The sequence below is a fragment of the Zonotrichia albicollis genome, chromosome 22, assembly GCF_047830755.1.
Source record: "Zonotrichia albicollis isolate bZonAlb1 chromosome 22, bZonAlb1.hap1, whole genome shotgun sequence".
Classification (NCBI taxonomy): Eukaryota; Metazoa; Chordata; class Aves; order Passeriformes; family Passerellidae; genus Zonotrichia; species Zonotrichia albicollis.
Genome location: NC_133840.1, coordinates 7,233,610 through 7,257,351, shown reverse-complemented (window position 1 = coordinate 7,257,351; position 23,742 = coordinate 7,233,610). Strand labels below are relative to the sequence as shown.

At 49.3% G+C, this 23,742-nt stretch overlaps 3 protein-coding genes across 4 annotated transcripts in view; 1 reads left to right on the top strand and 2 right to left on the bottom strand.

Moving 5' to 3' along the window:
• Positions 1–161: 161 nt before the first annotated feature.
• RPAIN (RPA interacting protein) lies at positions 162–3,619 on the bottom strand. 2 transcript variants are annotated; one of them, XM_074556996.1, is made up of 7 exons: positions 3,469–3,619; positions 2,770–2,949; positions 2,180–2,243; positions 1,611–1,725; positions 1,326–1,389; positions 1,090–1,224; positions 162–375 (listed from the first exon to the last, which is right to left on the bottom strand). In XM_074556996.1, the coding sequence occupies exons 1-7, from the start codon at positions 3,616–3,618 to the stop codon at positions 346–348; spliced, it is 738 nt and encodes a 245-aa protein (XP_074413097.1). In that variant the 5' UTR covers position 3,619; the 3' UTR covers positions 162–345. The 2 variants fall into 2 exon arrangements, 1 of the variants encoding a protein (XP_074413097.1); XR_012583505.1 differs by lacking the exon at positions 162–375 and having other exon boundaries at positions 1,143–1,224; positions 1,622–1,725.
• A 9-nt stretch (positions 3,620–3,628) lies between these two features.
• On the top strand, positions 3,629–16,175 carry NUP88 (nucleoporin 88). The gene is made up of 17 exons (XM_074556994.1): positions 3,629–3,900; positions 4,414–4,583; positions 5,193–5,318; positions 5,544–5,630; positions 6,263–6,439; positions 7,407–7,590; positions 7,993–8,143; positions 8,740–8,838; positions 8,960–9,050; positions 9,391–9,492; positions 10,759–10,917; positions 11,330–11,455; positions 11,933–11,998; positions 12,223–12,303; positions 12,603–12,729; positions 13,090–13,208; positions 13,516–16,175. Exons 1-17 carry the CDS (start codon positions 3,664–3,666, stop codon positions 13,577–13,579), a joined length of 2,166 nt encoding a protein of 721 aa, XP_074413095.1. The 5' UTR covers positions 3,629–3,663; the 3' UTR covers positions 13,580–16,175.
• A 703-nt stretch (positions 16,176–16,878) lies between these two features.
• The window catches only part of RABEP1 (rabaptin, RAB GTPase binding effector protein 1), a 45,449-nt gene continuing 38,585 nt past the window's right edge, over positions 16,879–23,742 (bottom strand). Inside the window, exons 13-18 of the mRNA XM_074556993.1 lie at positions 23,354–23,494; positions 22,319–22,508; positions 21,959–22,014; positions 21,435–21,533; positions 20,524–20,640; positions 16,879–17,869 (exon numbers count right to left, since the gene is read on the bottom strand). Of these exons, the coding sequence (XP_074413094.1) occupies positions 17,768–17,869; positions 20,524–20,640; positions 21,435–21,533; positions 21,959–22,014; positions 22,319–22,508; positions 23,354–23,494 (705 nt within the window). The 3' untranslated portion in view covers positions 16,879–17,767. The remainder of the gene's footprint in view (positions 17,870–20,523; positions 20,641–21,434; positions 21,534–21,958; positions 22,015–22,318; positions 22,509–23,353; positions 23,495–23,742) is intronic.

Here is a 23,742-nt window from a genome sequence, read left to right as displayed (position 1 = left end):
TGAGTACTTATATTTAAACCAGTGCCTCCAATTGCTGTTTGAAGGTTTTAAGTTTATTTAAGTTAGTTAATTTATGTAAGGTTCATTGAAACTCAAAGCTGAAGTCCAACACGAGCTATGAGATCACTGATGTAGTATTAAAGACAACCCCAAAGCCAAAATAAACTAAATATATTTATTTCAAAACATGTCCTGTGTGGTTAAAAGTGCAGGTCAAGGCAATACTGTGCCTTTTGGAGTGTCTTTTTGACACAGCAGTTAGAAATATGTACAAAAGAGTCCTAGCAGCTCTGGGTGAAGTTTAGTATTGAAGTCTTCCAGAAGTAAAGCAGCAGCTCAATCATGTTAGAGGAGAATCATCCAGGAGTCACAGACCTTCACAAAAAAATTGAACAGAGAACTGTGTTAATGTATAAAGTTCAAAACTATTTGAACAGGAAAAATTATTGATTGGGGGGAAAAAAAAATCACAAAAGAGTTGTTGAGCACTGGCAGAGGCTGCCCTGGGAGGTGGAGGAGTCACCATCCCTGGAGAGATTTAAAAGACATCTAGATGTGGCACTTGGGGACATGGGTCAGTTGTGGCCTTGCCAGTGCTGAGGGAATGGCAGGACTTGATCTTAGAGGTCTTTTCCAACATGGCTCTATTTGAAATGCTCTGCCCCTACCACTGTCCTCACTGGTTTTACATAGCAAAGCAAGCACCAGCTCTAGCTGGAGCCAAAGGGCTGCTGTGTATTCTCTGAGACACCTGGAGGAAGTTTTTCAGGAGGTTTAAACAAGTATCTTTTAAAACTTTTCTTCATGAACCACTTATCTGATCAGATGGTGCACACAAGACTTAGAAGTTGTTGGCTAAAGTTAGGGCACTAAATTTGACAGATCCTTGAAAGATTCCCTAATCCAGCAGTTAAAGGTGTGTACTTCTCTTTTATGGTGACTGGTGGTCATAGATAAAGCCATTTCCAAGGAGTTTGGTGAAAAAAGCCACACAAACCCAGGGATCAACAGACTTGTGGTTTCTGACTATGTAATTGAGCCATGGATCCAAGCAGGGATCCCTTCCAGGAACCTGACATTTGCACTCACAGGGCAGCTCATCAGCAGACTGGCTTCCTCTTCCATGCCGCTGGTGACTGTGAACTCGGGGCTGTGCAGGCACCTCTGACTGTGCTCTGTCAAGGTGCTTTCCAGCAGGGACCGAAGCTTTCCCTCTGTCATATCCTGAGAATAATTCAGGAAAAGTCAGCTGGAGTTCCTGTCTGTAGCTTAAAGCTGCCTCTGCAGCAGCAGGGATGCCACACAGGTGTCACAGTGCAGCTTACCTGTGTGCTGATGTACAATCCACACTGGCAACAAACCAAGTGAGCCTTCACAGTCAGGTTATTCCTGGGAAGAGCAAACAATCAGCATCATGACACCAGGAACAAGAGAAGATTTTAGCAAGAAAAACCCCAAAACCAACCCAACATCCCCCCCATTAGAGTTAGATAATTGCTCAGGCATTTTTATTTTGTTGAAATGAGCAGCAGCCTCTCTCTGCACATTTCTAAGCCCAGACTGCTGCAGGAGAGCGAGGAATCTGATTCCAATGCCAAAGGCTTTCTTACTTCCTACATACAGGGCAGATGACCCTGTCAGAGGCGTCCAGGCCGTCCAGCATGGCGTTGAGACACTCCTCATCGAAGCGCAGGCTCTGCTCGTACTCCTCAATCACCAATTGCTCTGCAACAACACAGCACAGCACCCTCAGGGCCTGCTGGGGCTGATGCAGGCTGGGCTGGATACAAGTTTCTAAGAGCTTTTATTCCTTTGAGTCAGATTTCTATGCTTGGTGAAATCATTCCTGATAACCTGTTTTTCTCTGTGGCTCAGCTTGTCTCATATGGGTCTTTCTACTTTCTGATCAGCGCTTTAGAAACATCCTGAATTGATTTATAAAGGTTCCTAGAGCTAACAGATCTCAGTCCTGTTTCTCTGGCCTCTCTCACAGACCTTAAAATGTCACTTAAACTCTTAAAACTCTGAGAAGAGCTCTCAATACCTCAACAAGATTTTTAAGGAGGCTCTTGCCCTGTATCACGTGGTTTGCAAGAACCAAGGAGTGCAGCCTCAGGTCTTCTGCACTACCAGGAAGTTACACATCAAACAGGAGTCAGAAGATGTGTAAAGATCTTACCTTGCAAGATCAGTTCTTGTTGGATCTCTTCCAGCACTGCCAGCTCATCAGGGTCCTCCAGCACCTGAAAGGTGAATCAGTCAGTAATCCTCCCATTCCAGCCACTTTATCACTTCTAGCACCTGACTGAGCAACACAAATCCACTCTTATTCTCCTGTCTCCTGTTTGCAAATCCCTCTATTTGCACACCCATGCACTGTGGGAAGCAACCTGTACTGTAAACACAAGTGCAGAGCCAGCCAGAAGAGACCCAAGTACAGCCTGTCCAAGAACTTGCTTTTTAAGACATTCAGGTTTCGTTTCCATTCTCAGAAGAGGGAAGTGACAACCAGATATAAAAAGCACAGATGAGGAAACCAACCCTCTGCTGTGATACACAGGCTGTTTGTGAAAGAAATAAGGAATTTCCCCACTCATGCCCAGAGGCACTTTCACAGCTCAACACCCTGCCTGAGCTGCAGAACAGGAAACCCTGAAGCTCTTCAGTTTTGTCGGCTCCAGTGAGAAGCTGAAGTCAGACCCGCAGGGAGCTGTATTTGATGCTCCTGTATCACACCCCTGGTGCTGATGCTGGGGACCCAGCACTGACCTGCTCCATGGGCTGCTCTCCGCCGAGGCCGGGCAGCCTGTCCCGCAGCTCCTGCCACTCCTGCTCCATCACCTCCTGCACCAGCAGCGCTCCCGGGGCCGCTCTGCTCGCCCCATCCCCGGCCTGGCGGTAGCGATCCAGCAGCTTGGCCCGGCTGCTCCTCAGCCGCTCCATGCAGCGCTGCGGGGAGAGCAGAGTGCCCGGGGCTGTCAGCGCCGGCTCGGGGGACACGGGGGGTGCCGGGGCTGGGACACGGCGGAGGGGATGCGACCCACTGGGCTGAGGGACCGGGAATCCCTGAGGGGACACGGGGGATACCGGGGCTGGGGGTGAGACACGGCGGAGGGGGCGCGTCCCAGAGAGCCCAGACACGGGGAATCCCTGAGGGAACACGGGGGAGGCACCGGGGCTGGGGGGTGCGTCCCGTAGGGGTGAGAGACCGGGAATCCCTGAGGGGCACGGTGGGTACCGAGGCTGGCCATGTTCCGGAGGGGCTGCAGGGGAGCTGGATGACAGCTCGCAGCGGGGGCAGCGCCGGGCGTCACTCGGGACGCGGTCAGGGGAGAGTTTCGGACGGGGTGAGGTTCACCCGCCCCAGCAGGACCACTGCGGCCAGCCCCGGGAGGACCGAACTGGGTCTAAATGAGGAGGGAACCCCCCCTCCGGCAGCCGGCAGCCGGCAGCCCGCTCCCCGCTCACCCTGCGGTACGTCTCCCTCCAGGGCGGCCCGCCCGGGCTCTTGTACCGCGCTCGGTGCCCCTGCACCGGCGCCGCCATCGCGCCGAGCCCGCAGCGCGCCTGGCCCGCGGGGCACGCCGGGAAATGTAGTCCGCGGGCGGCGGCGCCCATTGGCCGAGCGGGCGGTGACGTCAGGGCGGCGCGGCGCGCGGAGCGATGGCGGCCGAGTGCGGCCCGGCGGAGCAGTGGCGCGCGGCGCTGCCGCAGCACGCGCTGTTCAGTCGCCTCCGCGAGCGCGCGCCCGCCGCCCCCCGCCCGCCGCGGCTCCGCGACCTCCTGTGCGGGCTGGGCTCCGACCTGCTGCTCTGGGACGGGCCCGCCGCCGCCCTGCTCGCCATCGGCCTGCGCCGCCTCGGCACCGGCACCGACCCCGCCGCGCTCGGCCGCTACCAGGTGCGGGAGGGGCTGAGGGGATGGAGGGCTGAGGGGCGGATTGAGGGGAGCGGGGGCTGGGGCGGGCGGTGCGAGGGAATGGGGAGGCTGTGAGGGTATGAGGAGGAGTGGGACAGGGTGGGGGCGTTTGGGGCGTGAGGGGATGAGGGGCCGTGTAGGAGGGGCTGGGTGTGAGGGGCCGTGAGGAGGGGAGGGGGTGTGAGGGTCTGGGCGGACCGTGAGGGGATGTGGGGATGTGTGGAGAATGTTAAAAATGGGACCGACAGGATGTGGGGGGATGCGAGCTGTGATGTTGGAGGGGAGGAGGGCCATGGTGGGCACGGGGCTAACAGGGTCTGTTCCTTGAAGGAACATCATCATCCCTCAGCCCGCCCTGGGATGTCCTTCCTCAAGGAACCCACTGCTTTGTGCTTCATTCCATGCCGTGTAAATAACCATCCAAAATAAAGATGAGCTGTACTCCCGTGGGTGCTTTGAAGGGCTTGTGCTTCCCTGTAACATTTCTGTTTTCAGACTCTTCTGTGCATCAACCCGCCCCTTTTCGACGTGCACCAGACGCTGCTGAGCCCTGCCCAGCACCATGTGGCGCTCATCGGTACCAAGGGGCTCATGGTGCTGGAGCTGCCCAAACGCTGGGGCAAGAATTCCGAGTTTGAAGGTGGGAAATCCACGGTGAACTGCAGGTGGGTGAGGCCTCAGGTGAATAATGACACCCTTGTCCTGCCACTCTTACTCCTCAGCCTCCCTTTCTTAGCGTTAGGCAGATACAGAAGGCACTGGTGGAAGGTACAGGTTGTATTGGGGTTTCACAAATGAAATTTTTTTGGCTCAAATACTTGCTGCTTATCAAGTAAACCAAATAAATGACCTTCTAAACTTGTTGCAATTGCCGAGGAGCAAGATGCTCCTCTAGTATTGTGGAGCTTTCCAAAGAATCATAGAATTGTTTTGAGTTGGAAGACACCTTAAAGGCCAGCAAGTTCCAACTCCTGCTGTGGATAGGGACACCTTCCACTAGACCAGGTTGCTCTGAGCCCTGCCCAGCCTGGTCTTGGACATGTCCAGAGATGGGGCAGCTTCTTTGGAGTATTTCAGCTGTGGCAGCTGAAAGCAGATATTTGGGGGGAAATAACAGACGGCTTCAATTGAAAGCTGCCTTCCAACTTCCAGAGTAGTACAGATAAAGACTCTGAAACCTTTTCACTGTGTCTCTAGCTCTTCTTGCCCCCACCTCCCTTTGGAAGCAGCTTGTGTGTTTCTGGTCCCAGTGCAATCTCTGCTCTGTGTTCCAGCACCATTCCTATTGCAGAGCGCTTCTTCACCAGCTCAACCTCCCTGACCCTAAAGCATGCAGCCTGGTACCCCTGTGACACCATGGAGCCCCACATCGTGCTCCTGACATCAGATAACACCATCAGGTAAGCCCCATTTGTGGCTGATTATCTGAAGTGTAGTTTTTTTGTCATGTCTAGCCTTAATTTGTCACTGGGTATTTGCATGCTGCCATTTTTACCAGAGTTAGCAATAAAAAAGTAGGATGGGGGGAATTTCAGAGTGAGAGTGGCTGATGTTCCTGTGTCAGCAGGGAATGTGCAGCACTGCCAGCAGAGTGACCATGGCTGCTGTTTCTTTCTTTCCCCCAGGTTTTACAGTCTGAAGGTGCCTCACACACCCATCAAGGTGATTGTGCTTTCAGACACTGAGGAGGAGACTCTGACCATCAAAACAGGGTTGGTGTGGCTTCTTGTATTTTGAAATGCTTTTGCAGAATAAGCTCAGTATTCTCAGTTGTGTTTTTAATGGATAAGTGATAAATGTGCCTGAAAATCTCTCATGAATTCTGTAGTGCTAGCGCTTCTTCATGGCAGAGTACCTACACCTTCCTTCCTTCCTTCCTTCCTTCCTTCCTTCCTTCCTTCCTTCCTTCCTTCCTTCCTTCCTCCACCCTTCCTCCACCCTTCCTCCACCCTTCTAAAGCAAAGTGGTGACAAACTGTACAGTCAAGTGTTTGTCAGAGTAGTAACTTGAAAACCATGCATTGACTTTAGGATGGGGTTAAGAAGGGGATTTTGAGTGAGGAATGTAGAGAATAGATTATCTTTTTATTTCCCTCTTGGCCTGGTTGGAAACAGAACTCTTCTGTGTCCCTCACAGAAGTACCAGAGCCCCGCCTGTGTCTCTGGAGCTGTGGGGGCACTGCAGGACCCATGTGCCACATCAGGGGTGTCCCTTACACCCTTTTGTGGCTGGCACTGCTGGATGGGACGGGGTTGGGCAGGGATTTGGCAGCACAGCCCTCAGGAGCAGGTTGCACTCTGTGCTCTCAGTGCTTGCTGACCCAGCTGGTTGTGCCCTGTGCCAGGAGAGCGTACACAGCGTCCCTGGGTGAGACAGCCGTGGCCTTCGACTTCGGGCCGCAGGTGCCGGTGCCCAAGCACGCCCTGGGCCAGCGCGGCAGCGAGGAGGTGCTGGGCTACCCCCTGTACATCCTCTACGAGAATGGAGAGACCTTCCTCACCTACGTCAGCCTGCTCCAGAGGTAAGCTCTGAGCCCCAGGGCTCATGGGGTGCTCGGGTGTCACCTCTCAGCTTGGCTGGGACTCTGTGAGGGATGCTGGGCTGAGTTTTCTTGTATTGCAGCCTGTTCTATCTCTGTGGCAGTGCTGATAGACTGGAATCCAAATCAAGCCTGTCATCCTTTCTCATCCAAACATTATGGGTGCAGCTTCCACTGCTCAGAATGCACTGTGCATTATTTACCACCAGCAATCTGATATGAACACACAGGGCTGTAAAAAGATCAGTGGGTCTAAGGCTGTTCAGTGTGTTTTGTGGCATAAGCATCCTTAGCTTTGGATGAGGCTCATTGAGCCAGGGGCATCCTAGGAAAAGAAATATTTGAAAAGCATAGAGAGTTCACAGGGTGTTCTGCAATGGAAATGATTAATCAAAATATAAACATGATACAAGAAGGAATTTAGAAAACTGAGAAGATGATGCAAGACTTAAAAGTTAGATCTTGTGTAGCTGAATATTAAAGCGTGTGGTACTTGGGTTAGAAACAGCACTGTGAGGAGATCTGTCTGCAGGCAGTGAGGTGGCTTTAGTCCATCTAAAGTTCTGCCCAAAGAAATGCCACAGCACAAAATGCTGCATGTGAAGTGCAAGAACCAGTTGAGTAATCATTAACTCAAGCTTTCCATGAGTATTTTGTGTTCTTGCATGAGAATGTTTCCTCATGAATTTTTGCAGTGCAGCTTTGGTTGCTTTCAAAGCATAAAGTGTAATGAAATGAGCTCTGATTTCCCCTCTGAGCTCTCCAGCAAGGAGCTGCAGGTCAGACTTGCACTCTGCAGCAGTGCAGTGGGACTGAGAGCTCCCAGCCATGGTCTGACAGCCGTGGGCTGAGAGCAGACCCGCTCCTTACCCGTTCCTTACCCGTTCCTTGCCCGTTCCTTACCCGCTCCTTACCCGTTCCTTACCCGCTCCTTGCCCGTTCCCTGCAGCACGGGCAGCCCGGGGAAGCTGCTGGGGCCGCTGCCCATGCACCCGGCGGCCGAGGACAACTACGGCTACGACGCCTGTGCCGTGCTGTGCCTGCCCTGCGTGCCCAACATCCTGGTCATTGCCACCGAGTCGGGCATGCTCTACCACTGCGTGGTGCTGGATGGAGAGGAGGATGATGAGCAGGTACCTTCTCTTGGTTTGGCTTTTTTCTGGAGGTATTTTTGTGTCTTTAATCTAAATTCTTGCTGCAAGGTGGTGGGGTGCCTCGAAGGGTGTGCCAAGTGCCAAACTGCATTCTTTTGGAATGAGGTAGTGAATCTTTCTCCTGTTTCAGCCAGTCCCTGTGACTCCCTGACACATCTCAATTCTGGGTACCCTGACAGTAGATGAGTTTTTGATCAAATTTACTAGGATCTAATATAAGGAGGATTTTCTGAGAAACCCTGCGTTCGAGTTAATTTTTTTTTTAAGTAAAGTTGAACTACATTCCTTGACAATTAAATCTTGTAACTCTTTCTTGATGCTGTTTATGTTGGCATTCCTATTTAAATGGTGTCTGACAGAAGAATTCAATGCTCTTTACAGTCAGAGAAGTCCTGGGACCCAAGATCCGATCTTATTCCTTCCCTGTACGTGTTTGAATGTGTTGAGCTGGAACTTGCACTGAAACTGGCAACAGGAGATGAGGAAGATCCTTTGGAGTCTGATTTCTCTTGCCCAATCAAGCTGCACCGAGGTAGGGCTGTTGTTCAGCTCGTGGCTTTTTATTCCACACATTTAGGATCCAGTTATCTGCACATTCTCATCAGTGTCAGACAAACGGGGTCACAGTAAGGATTTGCCTAATGCCCTCAATACAGCTGTGGAAGGAGCAAGCCTGGCAGGGGCTCCAGTGTAGATTACACATGGTCAATACTAAATTCTGTCATCTGAGGGTTATGAAGCAGAAGTTTCTGCATCTGTGCTGACCTGTGAGTGTGAGGGAGCGCTGTGGGGAGGGTGATCCTGAGGGAAGGACCTGCTTATCCCATGGAATTGGGGCAGGACAAAATCTTTGGGTCTTTGGGAGCAAGCAGCTTGACAGAATGTGGTCTGCTAGTTTTAATAATCTGCCATTGGAAACTTGTCTGAGTGATGCAATGTGGTGTGATAGGAAGGGTTCAAAACATCATCCGTGTGTTAGACTAACCTGTATCTCTGTTTCTCATGCTTGCACTAAGGTGTTAAAGCTGATTGGACACTAGGTTGATACACAGGATCAGCAGTGCAGGTGGGAAGGGTGAGTTTTTCTCAGCTCAATGCCATCTCTTACATTTTCTGCTTCAATTTCAGATCCCAAATGTCCCTCTAGGTACCACTGCACACACGAAGCTGGTGTCCACAGTGTGGGCTTGACATGGATCAACAAACTGCACAAATTCCTTGGTTCAGGTGAGTGAGGGAAGTGGGGAACAGATGAACATCTGCCAGTAACAGGCTGGTGGATGCAGGTACTGCTGAATCTCTCACCCTGCAAAGTGGATCTGATGCATCCTGACTTGTCTCCTTGTAGATGAGGAAGACAAAGACAGTTTACAGGAGCTGGGAGCAGAACAGAAGTGCTTTGTTGAACATATTCTTTGTACAAAACCACTGCCATGCAGGTAAAACACCAAACCCTTTCTCAATTGCTTTCAAGTTGGGGACTTGCTATGGAAAATATTTATGATTTGTCATCTTTTGCTGCATTCTTGCCATTAAAGTAAAGTAAGCTCAGAAGTTTTCAAACAATACAACTGAGCAATCTGTGTATCAGGATTCTTACTGCACAATAAGGGTAGTAGCTTAAATTCTTCTGTTACTGTCTGAAAATCACCTGTCAGACCAGCAGAAATTTTCACTTCCATTTACCTGACCTTGGAGCATTTCCAAAAGAGTGAACATGCACAATTTCAGGAACAAAGAACTCTCCTGACTGGGTAATTTTTATGTTCTTCTCTTCAGGCAGCCTTCTCCAATTAGAGGATTTTGGATCGTTTCTGATGTCCTGGGGCCCACCATGATTTGCATCACCAACAGCTATGAGTGCATTACAAGGCCTCTCTTGTATGTGGTTCTCAGTTGAAGTCTGTGACTGCATGGAAAGGACCAAAAAACGATATTCCTGTTTTTCAGTTACTCTTTGGTTGTTTCACCCCAGGCTTCTGCAGCTCTTAGGACACTCCATGAAGTTTTGCTTTCTGAACACTCCTTGGTTGAGCACTGGGAGTTACTGAGCTGTTACCTACTGCTGATGAGGTGTTTGTAGGGGATATAATTAATCAGGTCACTTTTAGTGAGTATTAGGACAAAAAAATGTTCTTGATGGTATTGTTGGGATTTTTCAGTAGTGTTGATATTCTTAATGGGCTGCTGAGGTTATGTGTGCCTGAAAGGGGAAAAACAGAAGTAGGATTTTTGTTTGTGCTTCCAGTTACTTTCTTTGGAGGTGGTGGCAAAGATACAGAGTGGTGTAAATGTGCATTTGCACAGTGAAATTAACACCTTGAGGGGTTGACACTATTTTCAGCTTTTTTTTTGCAGGACACTGTTAAGGTAGGACAGAGAGCAGAGCCAGTGTTAACATGAGGTTCTCTTGAAGACCTTTTATTTATTTCACTGTTTCCACACAGGTGGGCAGTGACCAGGCAGGGTGCTTTGTGGAGAAGGTCATGCTGCTGTTCCAGTGCCTGCCTGCCTTGTTCTGGAACTTCCTTCTCCTTAAGCCAAGGGATATTTATGATTCTTGCTAGTTTGAGCTGTGACCAAACAGGTGTGGGGATGTGAGCTTTGCCTGCCCTGCTAGGGCTGGATTTACCACATCCCTGAAACAGCTGCAGTGACAGGAACTCCACAGTGGAGGGGTTCCAGTGAGGGAGCTTTGTTTCAGTGTGAGTGTGTGACTGTGTCAGTGAGGGAGCTCTGGCTGTTTCACTGTGAGTGTGTGACTGTGTCAGTGAGGGAGCTCTGGCTGTTTCAGTGTGTGTGACTGTGACAGTGAGGGAGCTCTGGCTGTTTCAGTGTGTGTGACTGTGTCAGGGAGCTCTGGCTGTTTCAGTGTGTGTGACTGTGACAGTGAGGGAGCTCTGGCTGTTTCAGTGTGAGTGACTGTGTCAGTGAGGGAGCTCTGACTGTTTAAGTGTGTGTGACTGTGTCAGTGAGGGAGCTCTGGCTGTTTCAGGGTGTGTGACTGTGTCAGTGAGGGAGCTCTGGCTGTTTCAGTGTGTGTGACTGTCAGTGAGGGAGCTCTGGCTGTTTCAGTGTGTGTGACTGTGTCATTGAGGGAGCTCTGGCTGTTTCAGTGTGTGTGACTGTTCCCTGTGCTGTGTGCAGGAGCACTGTGCACCCTGCATCCCCTCCCCTGCTGTGCACCAGGGAGGACAAGGAGCTGGCCGTGTCCCCGCTGCGCATCGTGGCTGAGGCTGAGCATTCCTTCGAGAAGCACATCCAGGGCATCCTGCAGCGCAGCTCTGCCAACCCCCTGCACCTCAAGTGAGCACGGCCTGGGGCACCTGCAGGGGCAACACTTGGGAGCGCTGGGTGTTGGGCAGCTCCTATTGAACAGCACATGGCCTTGGCATGGCAGTGCTGCCATGTCTGGTGCTTGTGCTCCTGGGGGGATGGCATCCAGCCCAGGGATGGCACGGGCTGGGAGGGGATCCCTGGCTCCAGGCTCCTGCTCAGAGCAGGGCTGCCTTCAGCTGGTGAGGTTCTCATTGCTTGGCCCATTGGGTTTGGGGTATCTTAAGCTACCTTGGGATTTCCTCATGTCAAAGGGATTTCATTGTAATCCCTCACTTTCATAACAGACCCTCCCGTCCCATGAGCTTTACCATAAACACTGGAAGTGTTTTAGGCTTCCAAAGGAACATATTAGTAAGATGTCAAAAATGTCAATCTTAAGATCTGCAGATAAAGATGCTGCTCCTCCCCCTGAAGAATGCCTTCAGCTCCTCAGCAGAGCCACCCAGGTGTTCAGAGAGGAATATATACTGAAACAGGACCTGGCAAAAGAGGAGATTCAGCAAAGGTAATGCAAAACTCTCATAAAATGTGCTGGCACACAGCAGCACTGTGGGTCTGATCTGGTGATTGATTAAATGTACTAAATGTAAAACTAACAATGAATACCAGAACTTAAAACTGAGTTATCAGGAAAAGCAGGGGTGAGTTTAATAGCTGATCTCTGTAGTGGTTTATAGGGGAACTAAAAAATGGTAAACATACACAGATAAAATACTTTTCTCATGGTGTTTGCCTGCCTGGGCCTGTGGGTGATAGGAAATCTGATCTCAGCACTAATCCTGACAAAGGAAAATTGCTGCTTCAAATCATAGTCAGTTATTTACACTATACAGTTAGGACAAAATGAGAGTTTTTCCTCACTGCCCCCCTTTCAGTGTCTTTAGTTCTTCCCACTCCGAGCATTTTCTCTGTGGTGTAAATCCTGATTCACCTGGTTGCAAGTGGTCTGATTTTATTTTCTTTTCATATGTGTTTATTTCAGAGTGAAGCTGCTGTGGGGTCAGAAAAAGAAACAACTGGAGGATCTGAGTTACTGTCGAGAGGAGAGGTGAGTAGAGCCTGCCCCTGTGTCCAGCCAAACCTCAGGAATGACGCACCTGTGGTGCCTTGGACAAGGCCCTGTGTGGAACAGGTGCCAAGTGAAGGCGTTCCCAGCCTGCAGGTTTGCTCCCTCCTCCAGCTGCCTCCTTCAGCCTCCTTGTCCTTTCCCCACCCCCTGCCTTGTCCCCTGTGTGGATCTGAAGTGAGGAATTGTTTCTCCCTCCCCTTAAGGAAAAGCTTGCGGGAGATGGCCGAGCGCTTGGCTGACAAGTATGAGGAAGCCAAAGAGAAGCAAGAAGACATCATGAACAGGTGAGGGCACACAGGGCTCTATTCCCCCTCACAGCCCCTGATGTTACACAGAGTTTGCAGGTGTGGTATGACAGACTGGGCAGGAGCTGCTGCACTAGTTAGTTACAAAACTGGGTTTCTGCAGTTCCCTGTGCTGGGGCTTGGTGTGATCTGTCTGCAGGCCCCCCATGCTCAGAAATGCCACTGAGACCAGCTGGAAGGGGAAGGTGAAGCCCCTGAGACTTGGGCAGCCTGGCCCAGGTGTTTGAGCAGAGCTGGGTACCAGGGATGTTAACTCAGAGACATTTCTTGCTTTAAAGGATGAAGAAAGTCCTTCGGAGTTTCCACTCTCAGCTTCCTGTTCTATCTGACACTGAAAAAGATATGAAGAAGGAACTGCAGACAATCCATGACCAGCTGCAGCACCTGAGCAATGCTATCAGACAGGTGAGAGGAGGAATGGCCAGGCTGGGAGGTTCCTGAGCTCCTCCCTCAGTGCTGACAGACGAGTCCTGCCTTCAAAGTGATGCTGTCCTTGTGTTAATTAGCAGCAATGAACTAAAGGGGCTTTGGGCCCTTGGTGTAATACAGACAGAACCTTTGCACACACTGTAAGCCCTCAGAGAGCTCCTCAGTCCTCACCCTGGCAGGGACAGTTCTTCTCTTAGTGGGAAGTGCAAAAGCAGACAGATTTAGACCCAAAAAACCCAATTAATTGCAGTACAACACAGCAGTCTGTAATTAACAAGCTTCCACTGTGGCAGGCAGCACCAGCACTGACTGGGGCATTCTCTCCTCTCCTCCCAGGTGAAAATGAAGAAGGAATACCAACAGAAACAGATGGAGAAGGGGTGCAGCCCCCGCAAGCCCAGCATCAGCCTCAGTGCCTACCAGAGCAAGTGCATCCAGGCTGTCCTGAGAGAGGAGTAAGTGCAAGCTGGGCTCCTCCTGAGGAACCTGAGCCCTGGTCACCTTCAGTGCAGGTGTCTCAGGTGTCACTTAAGCCGTGCTGGGCCAGAGGGGCTGAAGCACAGGACCACAGGACGTGCAGCTCCTGAGAGCAGCACTTGGAGCAGCTGTGTGGAAGTGCTTTAGCCCCGGGATCCCAGGGCAGTCTGTAACCCAGCCTGGGATGACAGGCACTGCTCCCATTCCCTGTTTCTACCAGCTCTAGTGTTTCCCTTCCTCCCTAGCTCTGTGCAGCCTTTTGACTTGGCTTGTTTTTTCTTGAAGGGGAGAACACATCAGGGAGATGGTGAAACAGATCAACGACATCAGGAGCCACGTGAACTTCTGACGTGTCCTGGAGAGGACCCTGCAGCCAGGGGCTGGATGAGCTTTACCTGGCCCTGGTATTCCCTTGTATATTTACCATTTGTATGTTGAACAATACACCTTTTACATATTATTTTGTAAAGAACTGTGAAATAAAATACTTTTGATATGACTCCTCACATGCTGTGGTTCCTGTTTTTGTCATGGGAAGGGGACATGCTGCAGGTGTTTTATATTTGGGGTGTTAGAGGGTAACTCCTACAGCTGCCTCAGGTGTCGGGGTTGCTGCTCCCTGGGGTTATCCTGGGATTGTCTCCCACCCTTCCTCCATCAGGGGTTCCCTGGGGGGAGGCTGTGGCAGGAGGCAGAGGAGAAAGACCAGAGCCGTGCACACACACACTTCAGCAGCTTTTTTTTAATTTGGAACACTTTCTCCATAAAGGACACACCTTCAGTACAGTTAACAAATGGTTACACTGGAATCCTGGAGACAGCAGAATTCTACACCCACGATTGCACAGGACACCAATGGCTTGGCTCACTGGAATGCAGTATTGACTTCCAAACACTGTTTGCCTTTTGCAAAGATGGCTCTGCAGTCCTTCTTGCCATTACAAGGCCAATTCAGTCTCTGCTGTAGACAGACTCTAGTGGACAATAAGGAATTGTTGTCCCTCCCCCCTGCCCTTGGAAAAGGTGCCACGGTGAAGCTCAGGGGGGACAGGAGTTACTGCACTGCTAAAACAGGGGGGCACTGCTGGGGGTACCAGACATGCTGCAAGAACACTTTGTACAGGTTAAGACTATACAGGTACAGGAATGCAGACAGAACTCCAGAACTCCACCTGGGCCCTGCTACAGCCTCCACCAACAGCTCAGCCCCTGGCACAGCTGAGCAGTGACACTGCCTGAGCCAGGAGAACCCACCCAGCCCCAGCCACGCTCCACAACACCCAGAACTGGAAGGAAGAGCATTTGTTTTCTCATGTTCACGAGCAGCAACACCAGAATCCATCATCCAGTGAGTATCTACACCAAGAGCTTTTCCTACATTTACAGTTAAATTTGCTCTGCAAATTTGGCACGCACTGTCTTGTTTTGCTTTTAAAGGCCCCTTTGAGTCTGAGTTCAGCAGAAGCTCAGTTGCTGCTGCTGAAGCTTTGCTGTCCTTCCCCCAGGAGGGACAGCAGTTTGCAGGGAGCACATCTCCCACCACTTCTGTGAACAGCCAGGGTTCCAATTTCCAACTGAATTGTTTAAAAGTCTGACATTACAGCAGTTGGTGAAAAGGGTGACTCGTGTTCCAACACTAAAATGGTCACAGCTGGTACTGGGACAGGAGCACAGGTGTTGGGCTGTGTGATGGAACAGGGAGGTGAAAAGGAAAAACCATGCAAGAGCTGCCTGCCCTCCTCTCCACACCCAAGGAAGTTCCTCCAGAGACTTGTGCAGTGCCTGGCTCACCAACAAGGAAAAGCACACAGTGCATGCACAGCCCCAGGGCTGCAGGTCTGCCTTGGGGAGCAGCTCCACAGCCCTGGGGCTGCCAAGGAGCCCAAAGCACTCAGTGCACACCCAGAGCTGCCTTTAGGAGCAGCTCCACAGCCCTGGGGCTACCAAGGAGCCCAAAGCACTCAGTGCACACCCAGGGCTGCCTTTAGGAGCAGCCCCACAGCCCTGGGGCTGCCAAGGAGCCCAAAGCACTTGTCCCACTCACCTCCTTCCTGCCAGGCTGCAGCCCTGAGCTCGCCCTGACACCATCACACCTGGGGAAAGCTGTGCCCACGAGCCACAAAAACACAGCAAGGAAAAGCCCCCAGCCCTGCAGCACCTGAAAGGCTCTGAGCCAGCACAGCCAGGGCTGCTCAGAACAGGTCAGACATGGGACCAGCAAGGGATGCTGGAAGGCCAGAACAGCTCCTTCCCCTGCTCTCTCACACTGGGACCATCCAGAAACACAACCAAAAATATTTTACTGTGAAAGACTTCAAGGTGCAGTTCCTAAAGAGCTCAGCTTGCTGAAGAAGGTGCAGGACGTGGTGTAGTTTTGCCATACAAGAGGCTTCCTTACACCTCCTGCACAGATGAGGCCCCAGTTACAGTAACTAACCTTGTAACCTGTTACACATTTTGGCAAAGGAGGGTGGGAACAGAGAAAAAAGCTTTCCTTTCTGTTCTGCAGCTCCTACTAAAGGCCTGTAGTTTTGTCTCTAAAGTCTACCCAGCCATTGGAAACTGAATAAAAATATCTGGTCCTGGATTTCTGCATCAGGACCTGGCTGCTGTCACCCACAGCTCAGCAAATAGTGAGGAAGAGTAAAAAACCCCTAATCTGGTAACTGCCAAATAAGACTCAAGCCACACTTCAACGTCACCTTTATGTGACAGCAAGTGTCATCTCTAAACATGACAGCTCTGCCATCTGTTAGTCATTACTAAGGTGGGAAAATTTGCTTTTGGGTGTCAGGATTATGAAGGGAATTAATTGCTAGGGTGAATAAAATGCTTTAATTTTTGTAATGAGTGGCAAGGAATTGAGCTTGTATGATGCTTTTTTGGCTGTTTTTAAGGCATTCCTCTTCAAAACCACTGGTTCTGACTTGATGTCAGTAGCAGGATTTGCACTGCTAAAAATAGGATTTAAGCACTTAAAGTACATAGTCATGTGCATTGCAGTTTGGAGCATTTTCTGTCACTTTTGAAGGTGATGAAGAAAAGCAGATCTCTGGCCAAGTATATGAAGAAAAAACTAAGAAGTTTTGGACAGCAGGATCTGCTCCTTCAGCCTCCTTTTAACTGAGTTGCAAAGTTCAAGAATTGGGTTTGTACCACCAGGATCACCAACACCTGCAACAGCTCAGGAATGTGTCCAGCTGCATGCATGGAACTCCAGCAGTGCAGGAGGAGAGGAGGAGGAGGAGGAGGAATGCTCATGTTACCCCTGGACATTTATAGAACAAGAAACCCAAACCTGGCAAGTGAGTGATCACAAGAATTTCCTGCCTCTGCTGCCACATTACTGAGTGTAATTGAACAGTCTGGGAGCAGAAGCAGGGGACAGCAGTGCAGGACAGCACAGAGCTGCACTGCCCCTCCAGCAGCACAATCCTGCAGCTCCTGCAGCTCTGTGCCCTGCCCAGGAGGGCCTGGCAGTGCTGCCCTGGGTGCTGGCACTGCCCTGGGCACCATCCCAGAGAGCTCCTGCCTTCACACCTTGTGCCAGCCCAGAGCAGAGCACACCTGCCCCACCTCAGGCCAATGCTCAGACATGCACATGACTCTTACCAGGCTTTTTTCTGTTTGGGTTTTTTGTTTGCTTGGTTTTTGGTTTCTTTTTTTTTTTTTTTTTCCACAGAGAAGGGATTCCAGGCACTGCTCAGCTTTAGGAGATGAGAAACAACCGGTTGTAGCTCCATATTCTAAATTACATTTGTGAAAAGAGATTACAAAACAGTGCATTTCTTGTGCTTTTCTTTCTGTATCTGAATTCAAGAGAAAAATGGCAAGGAGTTAAATTCTCAGTACAGTGTTCTTTTTCTTTTGGATTAGCATTTATCTGTTCAGGAGATACACAGCTCACTCATATCCACATTTCAGCAGCATTCAAATTCTTCACAGAGCCAATGGTTTTTAAAAAAAAAAAGTACTGAGTTATGAAATAAGATCAATATCCAGTGTCCTGCTAATAAAGTCATATTTTAATATAAAATATTCATACAGCATACTCTACACCTCATTCTCTCTGCTAGCTGAATACTGTTACTGACTATTCAAACAGAAAAACTTCAACCACTTTGCTCTTCAACGTTTTGGAGGGACAATAGTTTCCAGCAGCTACTTTGATCACAGTAGTGGGGGAAAGAACAGAGGGAAAGACAGGGGTTTATGTTCCAAAACTCTAGATTAGGTTACGAAGTCGGCTGAAAGAGGGAAGTTTTTCAGAATGTAAGGACTGATCCCACTCAGTGGAACACGAAACACTGCACTCATTAGTGTTTCCATTAGAAATTCTCCTTCCTACACTACAAGTCACCCTTGTGCTCTCTTCCTGCCCAGTACGAAACCTTTCTCCCCTCTAGAAACAAAACTTAAGTCATTGCTCCCCTCTGTTGTCTTCTGCTCTCTCGGTTAGAGTTAAATAATAATTAATGTTGCTATAAAGATGAGTTAAAAACCTCAGCCACAGCCTTGGAGCCCAGCAGGGTGTCTGTCATGTTTCAGGGAGCTGATTAATGTCCGTCAGTTTTGTGTCGTTCAGGATTGCACGGATCCTCTCCAGGGAATCTGCCTGCCGGATCCTCTCCAGCTGCACCTGCAGGAACAACACGGGAATGCAGTCAGCAGGGGCACAGCCAGAGCCAGGCACTAAGGGGCAGAGCCAGGCCTAAAGGGGTCCAGAGCCAGGCCTAAAGGGGCTCAGAGCCAGGCACAAAGGGGCTCAGAACCAGGCACAAAGGGGCTCAGAACCAGGCACAAAGGGGAGAAGAAAGCAGAGCCAGGTTCAAAGGGGGAAGAGCCCAAAGCTCACACCCAGGCCCAAAGCGGGGGAAGAGCTCAGGGCCAGGCCTAAAGGGGGAGAGCCCAGAGCCAGGCCTAAAGGGGCACAGAACCAGGCACAAAGGGGCTCCAGGGCCAGGGCTAAACGGGGAGAGCCCAGAGCCAGGCCTAAAGGGGGAGAGCTCACACCCAGGCCCAAAGGGAGAAGAGCTCAGAGCCAGGCCCAAAGGGGGGAAGAAAGCAGAGCCAGGATCAGAGGGGGAAGAGCCCAAAGCTCACACCCAGGGCCAAAGGAGGGAAGAGCTCACACCCAGACCCAAATGGGGAAGAGCTCAGAGCAAGGGGAAGAGCCCAGAGCCAGGCTAAAGGGACTCAGAGCCAGGCCTAAAGGGGGAGAACCCAGACCCAGGCCTAAAGGAAGAGCTCACAACCCAAGCCTAAAGGGGGGAAGAGCTCACACTCAGGCCCAAAGGGAAAGAGCCCAGAACCAGGTCCAAAGGGGGCAAAACTCAGGGCCAGGCCTAGAAGGGGGAAGAGCTCACACCCAGGCCCAAGGGGGGAAGAGCCCAGAGCAAGGGGAAGAGCTCAGAACCAGGCCCAAAGGAAGAGCTGACACCCAGGCCCAAAGGGGGAAGAGGTCAGAGTCTGGCCCAGTGGAAGAGCTCACACCCAGGCCCAAATGGAGCCCCCAAGGGACCCAACATCACCAGGGGCTGAAGGAGCACAAGCTTAATTTGGGCCTAAGAATAGGAAGAAGACATAAGGCAGTTGTGATTTTACAATAATCCCCCACTTTCTGGGGGTTCCAGGCATGGTCAGCACTCTGTGTTTTGTCTCATGTGCAGTCACTGACACTGTACTGGAAAACTGGAGATGTGCAAAGTGAACCTTCCCAGGAGCAGCCCCACACGTGCCTCAGAGGCTCTCAAGGTCACAGCCAAAATGCTCTTGGAGCAAAGATCCCATTTCCAGGCTCACCCCTTGCTCTGCTGATAATCCAGTTTAAGCTGTGTCCTGTCTGCTGAAAAAGGGCCCAGCAGAACTGTGCTGGAACCAATGCAAAGAGCACAACTGATTTCTTTCTCACACTCAGACTTCCACCGTCCTTGCAGTAGGATCTGGGTTTCAGTTATAAATCCCCAACTAGCATTTAACTGCTTTTTAACCCTTCCTCTGAACTGCTAATAACTAATTTGGCCAGTGGACCCCTCACACAAGGGGTACCTGCCCAGGCTCTCACTGACAAGGCCAGAGAAGGAATAACCCTGCCAAGAAACCACAATCCTCCTCTGATGATCTCACACTGTACAGTGCACATGGCACAAGCCACAAACTTTCTGCTTAGGGCAGAAAGAAAACACAAAACACAGAGCTACAGTTCTAACTGAGCTCAAGGTTTACTGAACTACCTGCAAGCTGTGGAAGAGCCCACCACACATCTTCAAAGTAGTGGTTGTTTGCTCTAAGAACTGCATAAAACAGTGCCTGCAGGACTTTGAAACCCAAAAACTGAGGATGAAGACAAACAAGAAGCAATTTCCCTAAGCAGGACAACTCAATAGTCTCCTTTGTCCTCCCAACTCCTCCAGACACAGAGCCAGAGAGGACAGATCTCCATTGTCCATCCAGCTAAACTGTGTCTAGTAAACAAATCTCCCACATTCTGGTGTTAATTTTCCAAGTAAACCTGAATGCCTGGCTCAGAAAATGTGCAGTTTGAATTCTGCTGGATGTCACTGAGGGCCTGGCCAAGGACTGCAAGGAGATGGGGCTGAAATTCAGCAGCTCCTCTGTGAGCAAAGCTGGAACATAAAGGGGGCACAAGCTCTGGGAACACAGACTCTGAGGGTGAGCCCAGTCCAGCCTGGCTTCCCCAGGACACTGAGAGTCCCCCTGCACACAAACTGCAGCAGAACAGCCTGGCAAACCTGGGTCAGCCTCAGGGACACCCCTGACCAAACTCCTCCCCTGACATCAACCACAGGTTCACTTGGTGGAGGAAATACAAGGATAACAACAGAGGCAATTGCAAGGACAAGACTTTTAGAATGCATAAATAGAAAGCAATAACTATAACATTAAGAACCATTTCATATATTCAGTACCAGCTCCTTACTTTGTCCTCAAATATTTGCATCTGAATTATTTGCTATGAAAATATCACATTGGAAGCATCAGGAGATGGACAAGGAAAAACACAGGTCTGGAAGAGCCATCATCTCTGGCTCTGCAGTTTCTTTTAGTACAATAACTGAAAATTAGCTAGAACCATGTAATCAGGATGGAATCCCAATAGTTTTAATAATAATATCATAGTGGGAATACCTGAGCAGTTTATTACACTAACAAATTCTAAAACAGATCATAAATACCAACATAAGAAAATTTACAACTGCTATTTCTTATTTTGCTCAGCTCTGGAAAAATAAAGAAACTGAAGCAGTCCTTCCACATTGATTGGACTCTTACCTGAAGTGTCTGGGAAAGCTTTACAAAGTCTCTCTGCACTTGCTCACTGACATCCAATTCAGTCTGCAACCTCTGGGCTTTGTTCTTCTCTTCAAACACCAGCTGCTCAAGGTTGGCCTGAGGAGGAAAAGATTCTTATGCTTGAACTGAATAAAAATCAGCAGCTTGTATAAACAGATTAAAGTGTGATACCAGAGGAAAGCAGTACAGCATTCACAGGGCAACAAACCAAACTAGTCTTTCCCCACCTCAGTTTTCCAAAGTGCAAAATTAGGGGCTGATACCCATTAACAGGTGCTAATAGACTGGTCAAGGCATGAAAAATCCCCAAAGTCCCTTAACAGCACCATGAGCAGGGATCTCAAAATACAAAGGCAGAGTTCTGAGTTTTAGTGCATAAGTTCATGGTAAGGGCAGTAATTGCTGCTGGCAATGTAAATGTCTTGCTGTCCTGAGCTGTAGTCAGAGAAGTGTTGGGGGAAAGGGCATAAAAAACCAAAACCACAACAAGAGAGGGCAGAGAGAGAGTGCTCAGATCACAATTATTCCATCTGAGTGCTGAAGTAGAGACCCTTCCTACAGCAACTACAAAAAAACTCCCAAACATTTCTTCAAAAGCATCAAAGCATCCAAGCCAAGGTTTGGTTATCAGGACACTGCACAGGCTGGAATGTTCCTGAGCCTTCCCTTGGGATGGTCAGGTCAGCAGCAATTCAGAGCCACCACTTTACAAATCCCAGTGAAAACAGGGGTGAGGATTTAACCACATCCAGAGGACATTATTGCCCTGCCAGTTTCTTACCAACATTCAAAAGCTTCTTTTTTTCATTCTTAGGTAGTGCCACATTCTCTGACACAGCTGCTCATCACAAAAGATGCAGATACACTTCACATCCAGACATCATAGCTACCTTTGCTGCAGTCTCCTTCTTCAGCTGTTCTTCTAGAGCATTCTTTGCCTCCTGCAGACTCTCCAGCTGCTGCAGGTTTTCCTGTGAAGAACTTTCCAACTGCATAATAATAATATAAAAAAAATTAACTAAACTTCATAACATTTCCATCTCCCACAGTCCCTCCATAAGGAAGTCTAAGTATCTTTCAGTACTTAGGGGACTCAGAAATACACCTAAATAATCTCTTCTAGGGGCAGAGAAAATACCTGAATAACACCACTTTCTCTCCATTTATTTACTTTTGGAGCTGGAGAGAAATACCCAAACTTGACATGTAGGTCAGTGTTAGGTAGTCTAGTAGTAATTAGGAATTAGTTAATCCAGTATTTATGTTATAGATTAATAAAACACCTTTTAAGGAACAGAACTGTGAGTGTGTCCTATTCCTACACTGGCATCAATACAGAAGAGAGGAAAAAACTCCTTTACTAAAAAACCCACAGTATCAAACCCAAAAATTCCACAGTGAAAGAGCTTCTTACCTGTTCCTTTTCTGCTTTTATTCTTTCCAATTCAGCTTTTAAACTGGAAATGGAAGCTGAAAAACAAGAATATTAAATCTTAAATGCAAGAACACAGGAAATTGTTCATACCCTGTTTACTTCTGTTAATATTTAAAAGAGAATTAAGCTCATGTTACATCAAAGGTACCTCAAAAGCAAACAAATAATTGTACTTTTCAGCTGCACAGCTTTGGTGTCTCTGCTTTCAAAAGTGCACAGTATTTAGAATTCAGGTAAGTCTACACACGGAATTCAGATAATTTTACTACAAAATCAAGTCTTTGTGCATGTTAATAATTCCCTATATTCCCATTCTGAGACCATTTCACCTCTGCTCACCTATTTCCTCTTTGCAATTCTCTATTTCCAGCTGTAGAGTTTCTTCTATATTTTCTTTCAAATATTGTTCAGCTTGGATCTGTTCCTTCAAGAAGAGGATCTCTGCCTTCAGCTTCTCCTCGAGGTGATCTGCTGCTGTCCTCACACTGATGATGTCCTGCCTGTACTTGAGGATCAGCTCCCGGAGCTCCTGCATCAGGATTAGCAGAGATGGCATTTGGCATCACCCAGCTCTGGGCTGTCAGCACAAGGACAAAGCTCTGCTGCCCCAGGGTCTGTCCTGACACCCAGACAAAGCTCTGCTGCCCCAGGGTCTGTCCTGACACCCAGACAAAGCTCTGCTGCCCCAGGGTCTGTCCTGACACCCCAACAAAGCTCTGCTCCCCCAGGGTCTGTCCTGACACCCCAGACAAAGCTCTGCTGCCCCAGGGTCTGTCCTGACACCCCAGACAAAGCTCTGCTGCCCCAGGGTCTGTCCTGACATCCCTCCCTGCTCCCAGCAAGGAATTACAGCCACAGTCATCATGGCCACAGCCAATGGAAACATGGCAAACATCCCCATGGGTTTATGATGCTCTCCCTGTCCTTCAGCACCACCAAATATTTTAGATTTAAAATAAAGGAGTGGCCATGGAAGGGATGATAAGGCTTATCATTATTCAAGGCTTTGGATTATCACTGGTTTTAACTGAACAGAAGTGACTGACATCACTTGAATTTCTGAATCAATACAGTGGTGCTCTGCTGACTGAACACCTGTGTGCCCAGTTGGAAAATGCAGCTTGAACTGGCTGAACTGGGCCAAACCCACACCCCTCCTGACCACCAGTAAACTGGTTTTACAATCCATCCATGCCCTGAAGCAGCCATGGCACAGGGGGACCACTGGGTGGCTTCGTCCATCACAGGCTTCCAGGGTTAAAACCCTAATTCCTGTTCTTTGTGCTGTTTGAGTCAGCTTTTTGATAAAGAATAATACTCCAGTGAGGTCAAGTCACAAGCATTGTTGGTGTTAATGATTTAAAAATATTTTACCTCTGTTGCTTCTGGTAGAATGAAATCTTCAGCCTGCTGTAAGGACACATGCAAGCTGTGTTTTCCTTGAAGACTTTCATTATCTTTTTGCAGTCTCACCAACTCTTCTGAAACCTGCTCCCTTGACTGTGTCAGGACAGCCTACAATGCAAAGAAAAGCAGAAATTCACACTCAGGGTCATGCTTAGATCTCTTCTGCACCATTTACTATCCCTATTTTCAGCAGTCTGGTGAATTGATATTTTTTGTAAAGAAGAGAAACAAAATGATGCTGTGGATCAACACCAGCAGCTCCCTCTTGCCTGGCAAGGCCAACTTTAGGGGTCCAGGCAGAGAGGAGGAAGGCAGTGATAAATAAAATCCAGCTGTGTTCAGTGTCCCACTTTCCT

Bases quoted from the DNA above. Each gene is read 5' to 3' on its own strand.
- RPAIN (XM_074556996.1), bottom strand. From the start codon at position 3,618: ATGGGCGCCGCCGCCCGCGGACTACATTTCCCGGCGTGCCCCGCGGGC. The intron at 1,390-1,610 runs GTAAGAAAGCCT...TGCTCTTCCCAG, and splicing joins ATCTGCCCTGTATGTAGGAA to GAATAACCTGACTGTGAAGG. The intron at 1,225-1,325 runs GTAAGCTGCACT...AATTATTCTCAG, and splicing joins GATTGTACATCAGCACACAG to GATATGACAGAGGGAAAGCT.
- NUP88 (XM_074556994.1), top strand. From the start codon at position 3,664: ATGGCGGCCGAGTGCGGCCCGGCGGAGCAGTGGCGCGCGGCGCTGCCG. The intron at 3,901-4,413 runs GTGCGGGAGGGG...TTCTGTTTTCAG, and splicing joins CCGCGCTCGGCCGCTACCAG to ACTCTTCTGTGCATCAACCC. The intron at 9,493-10,758 runs GTATGTGGTTCT...TGCTGTGTGCAG, and splicing joins TGCATTACAAGGCCTCTCTT to GAGCACTGTGCACCCTGCAT.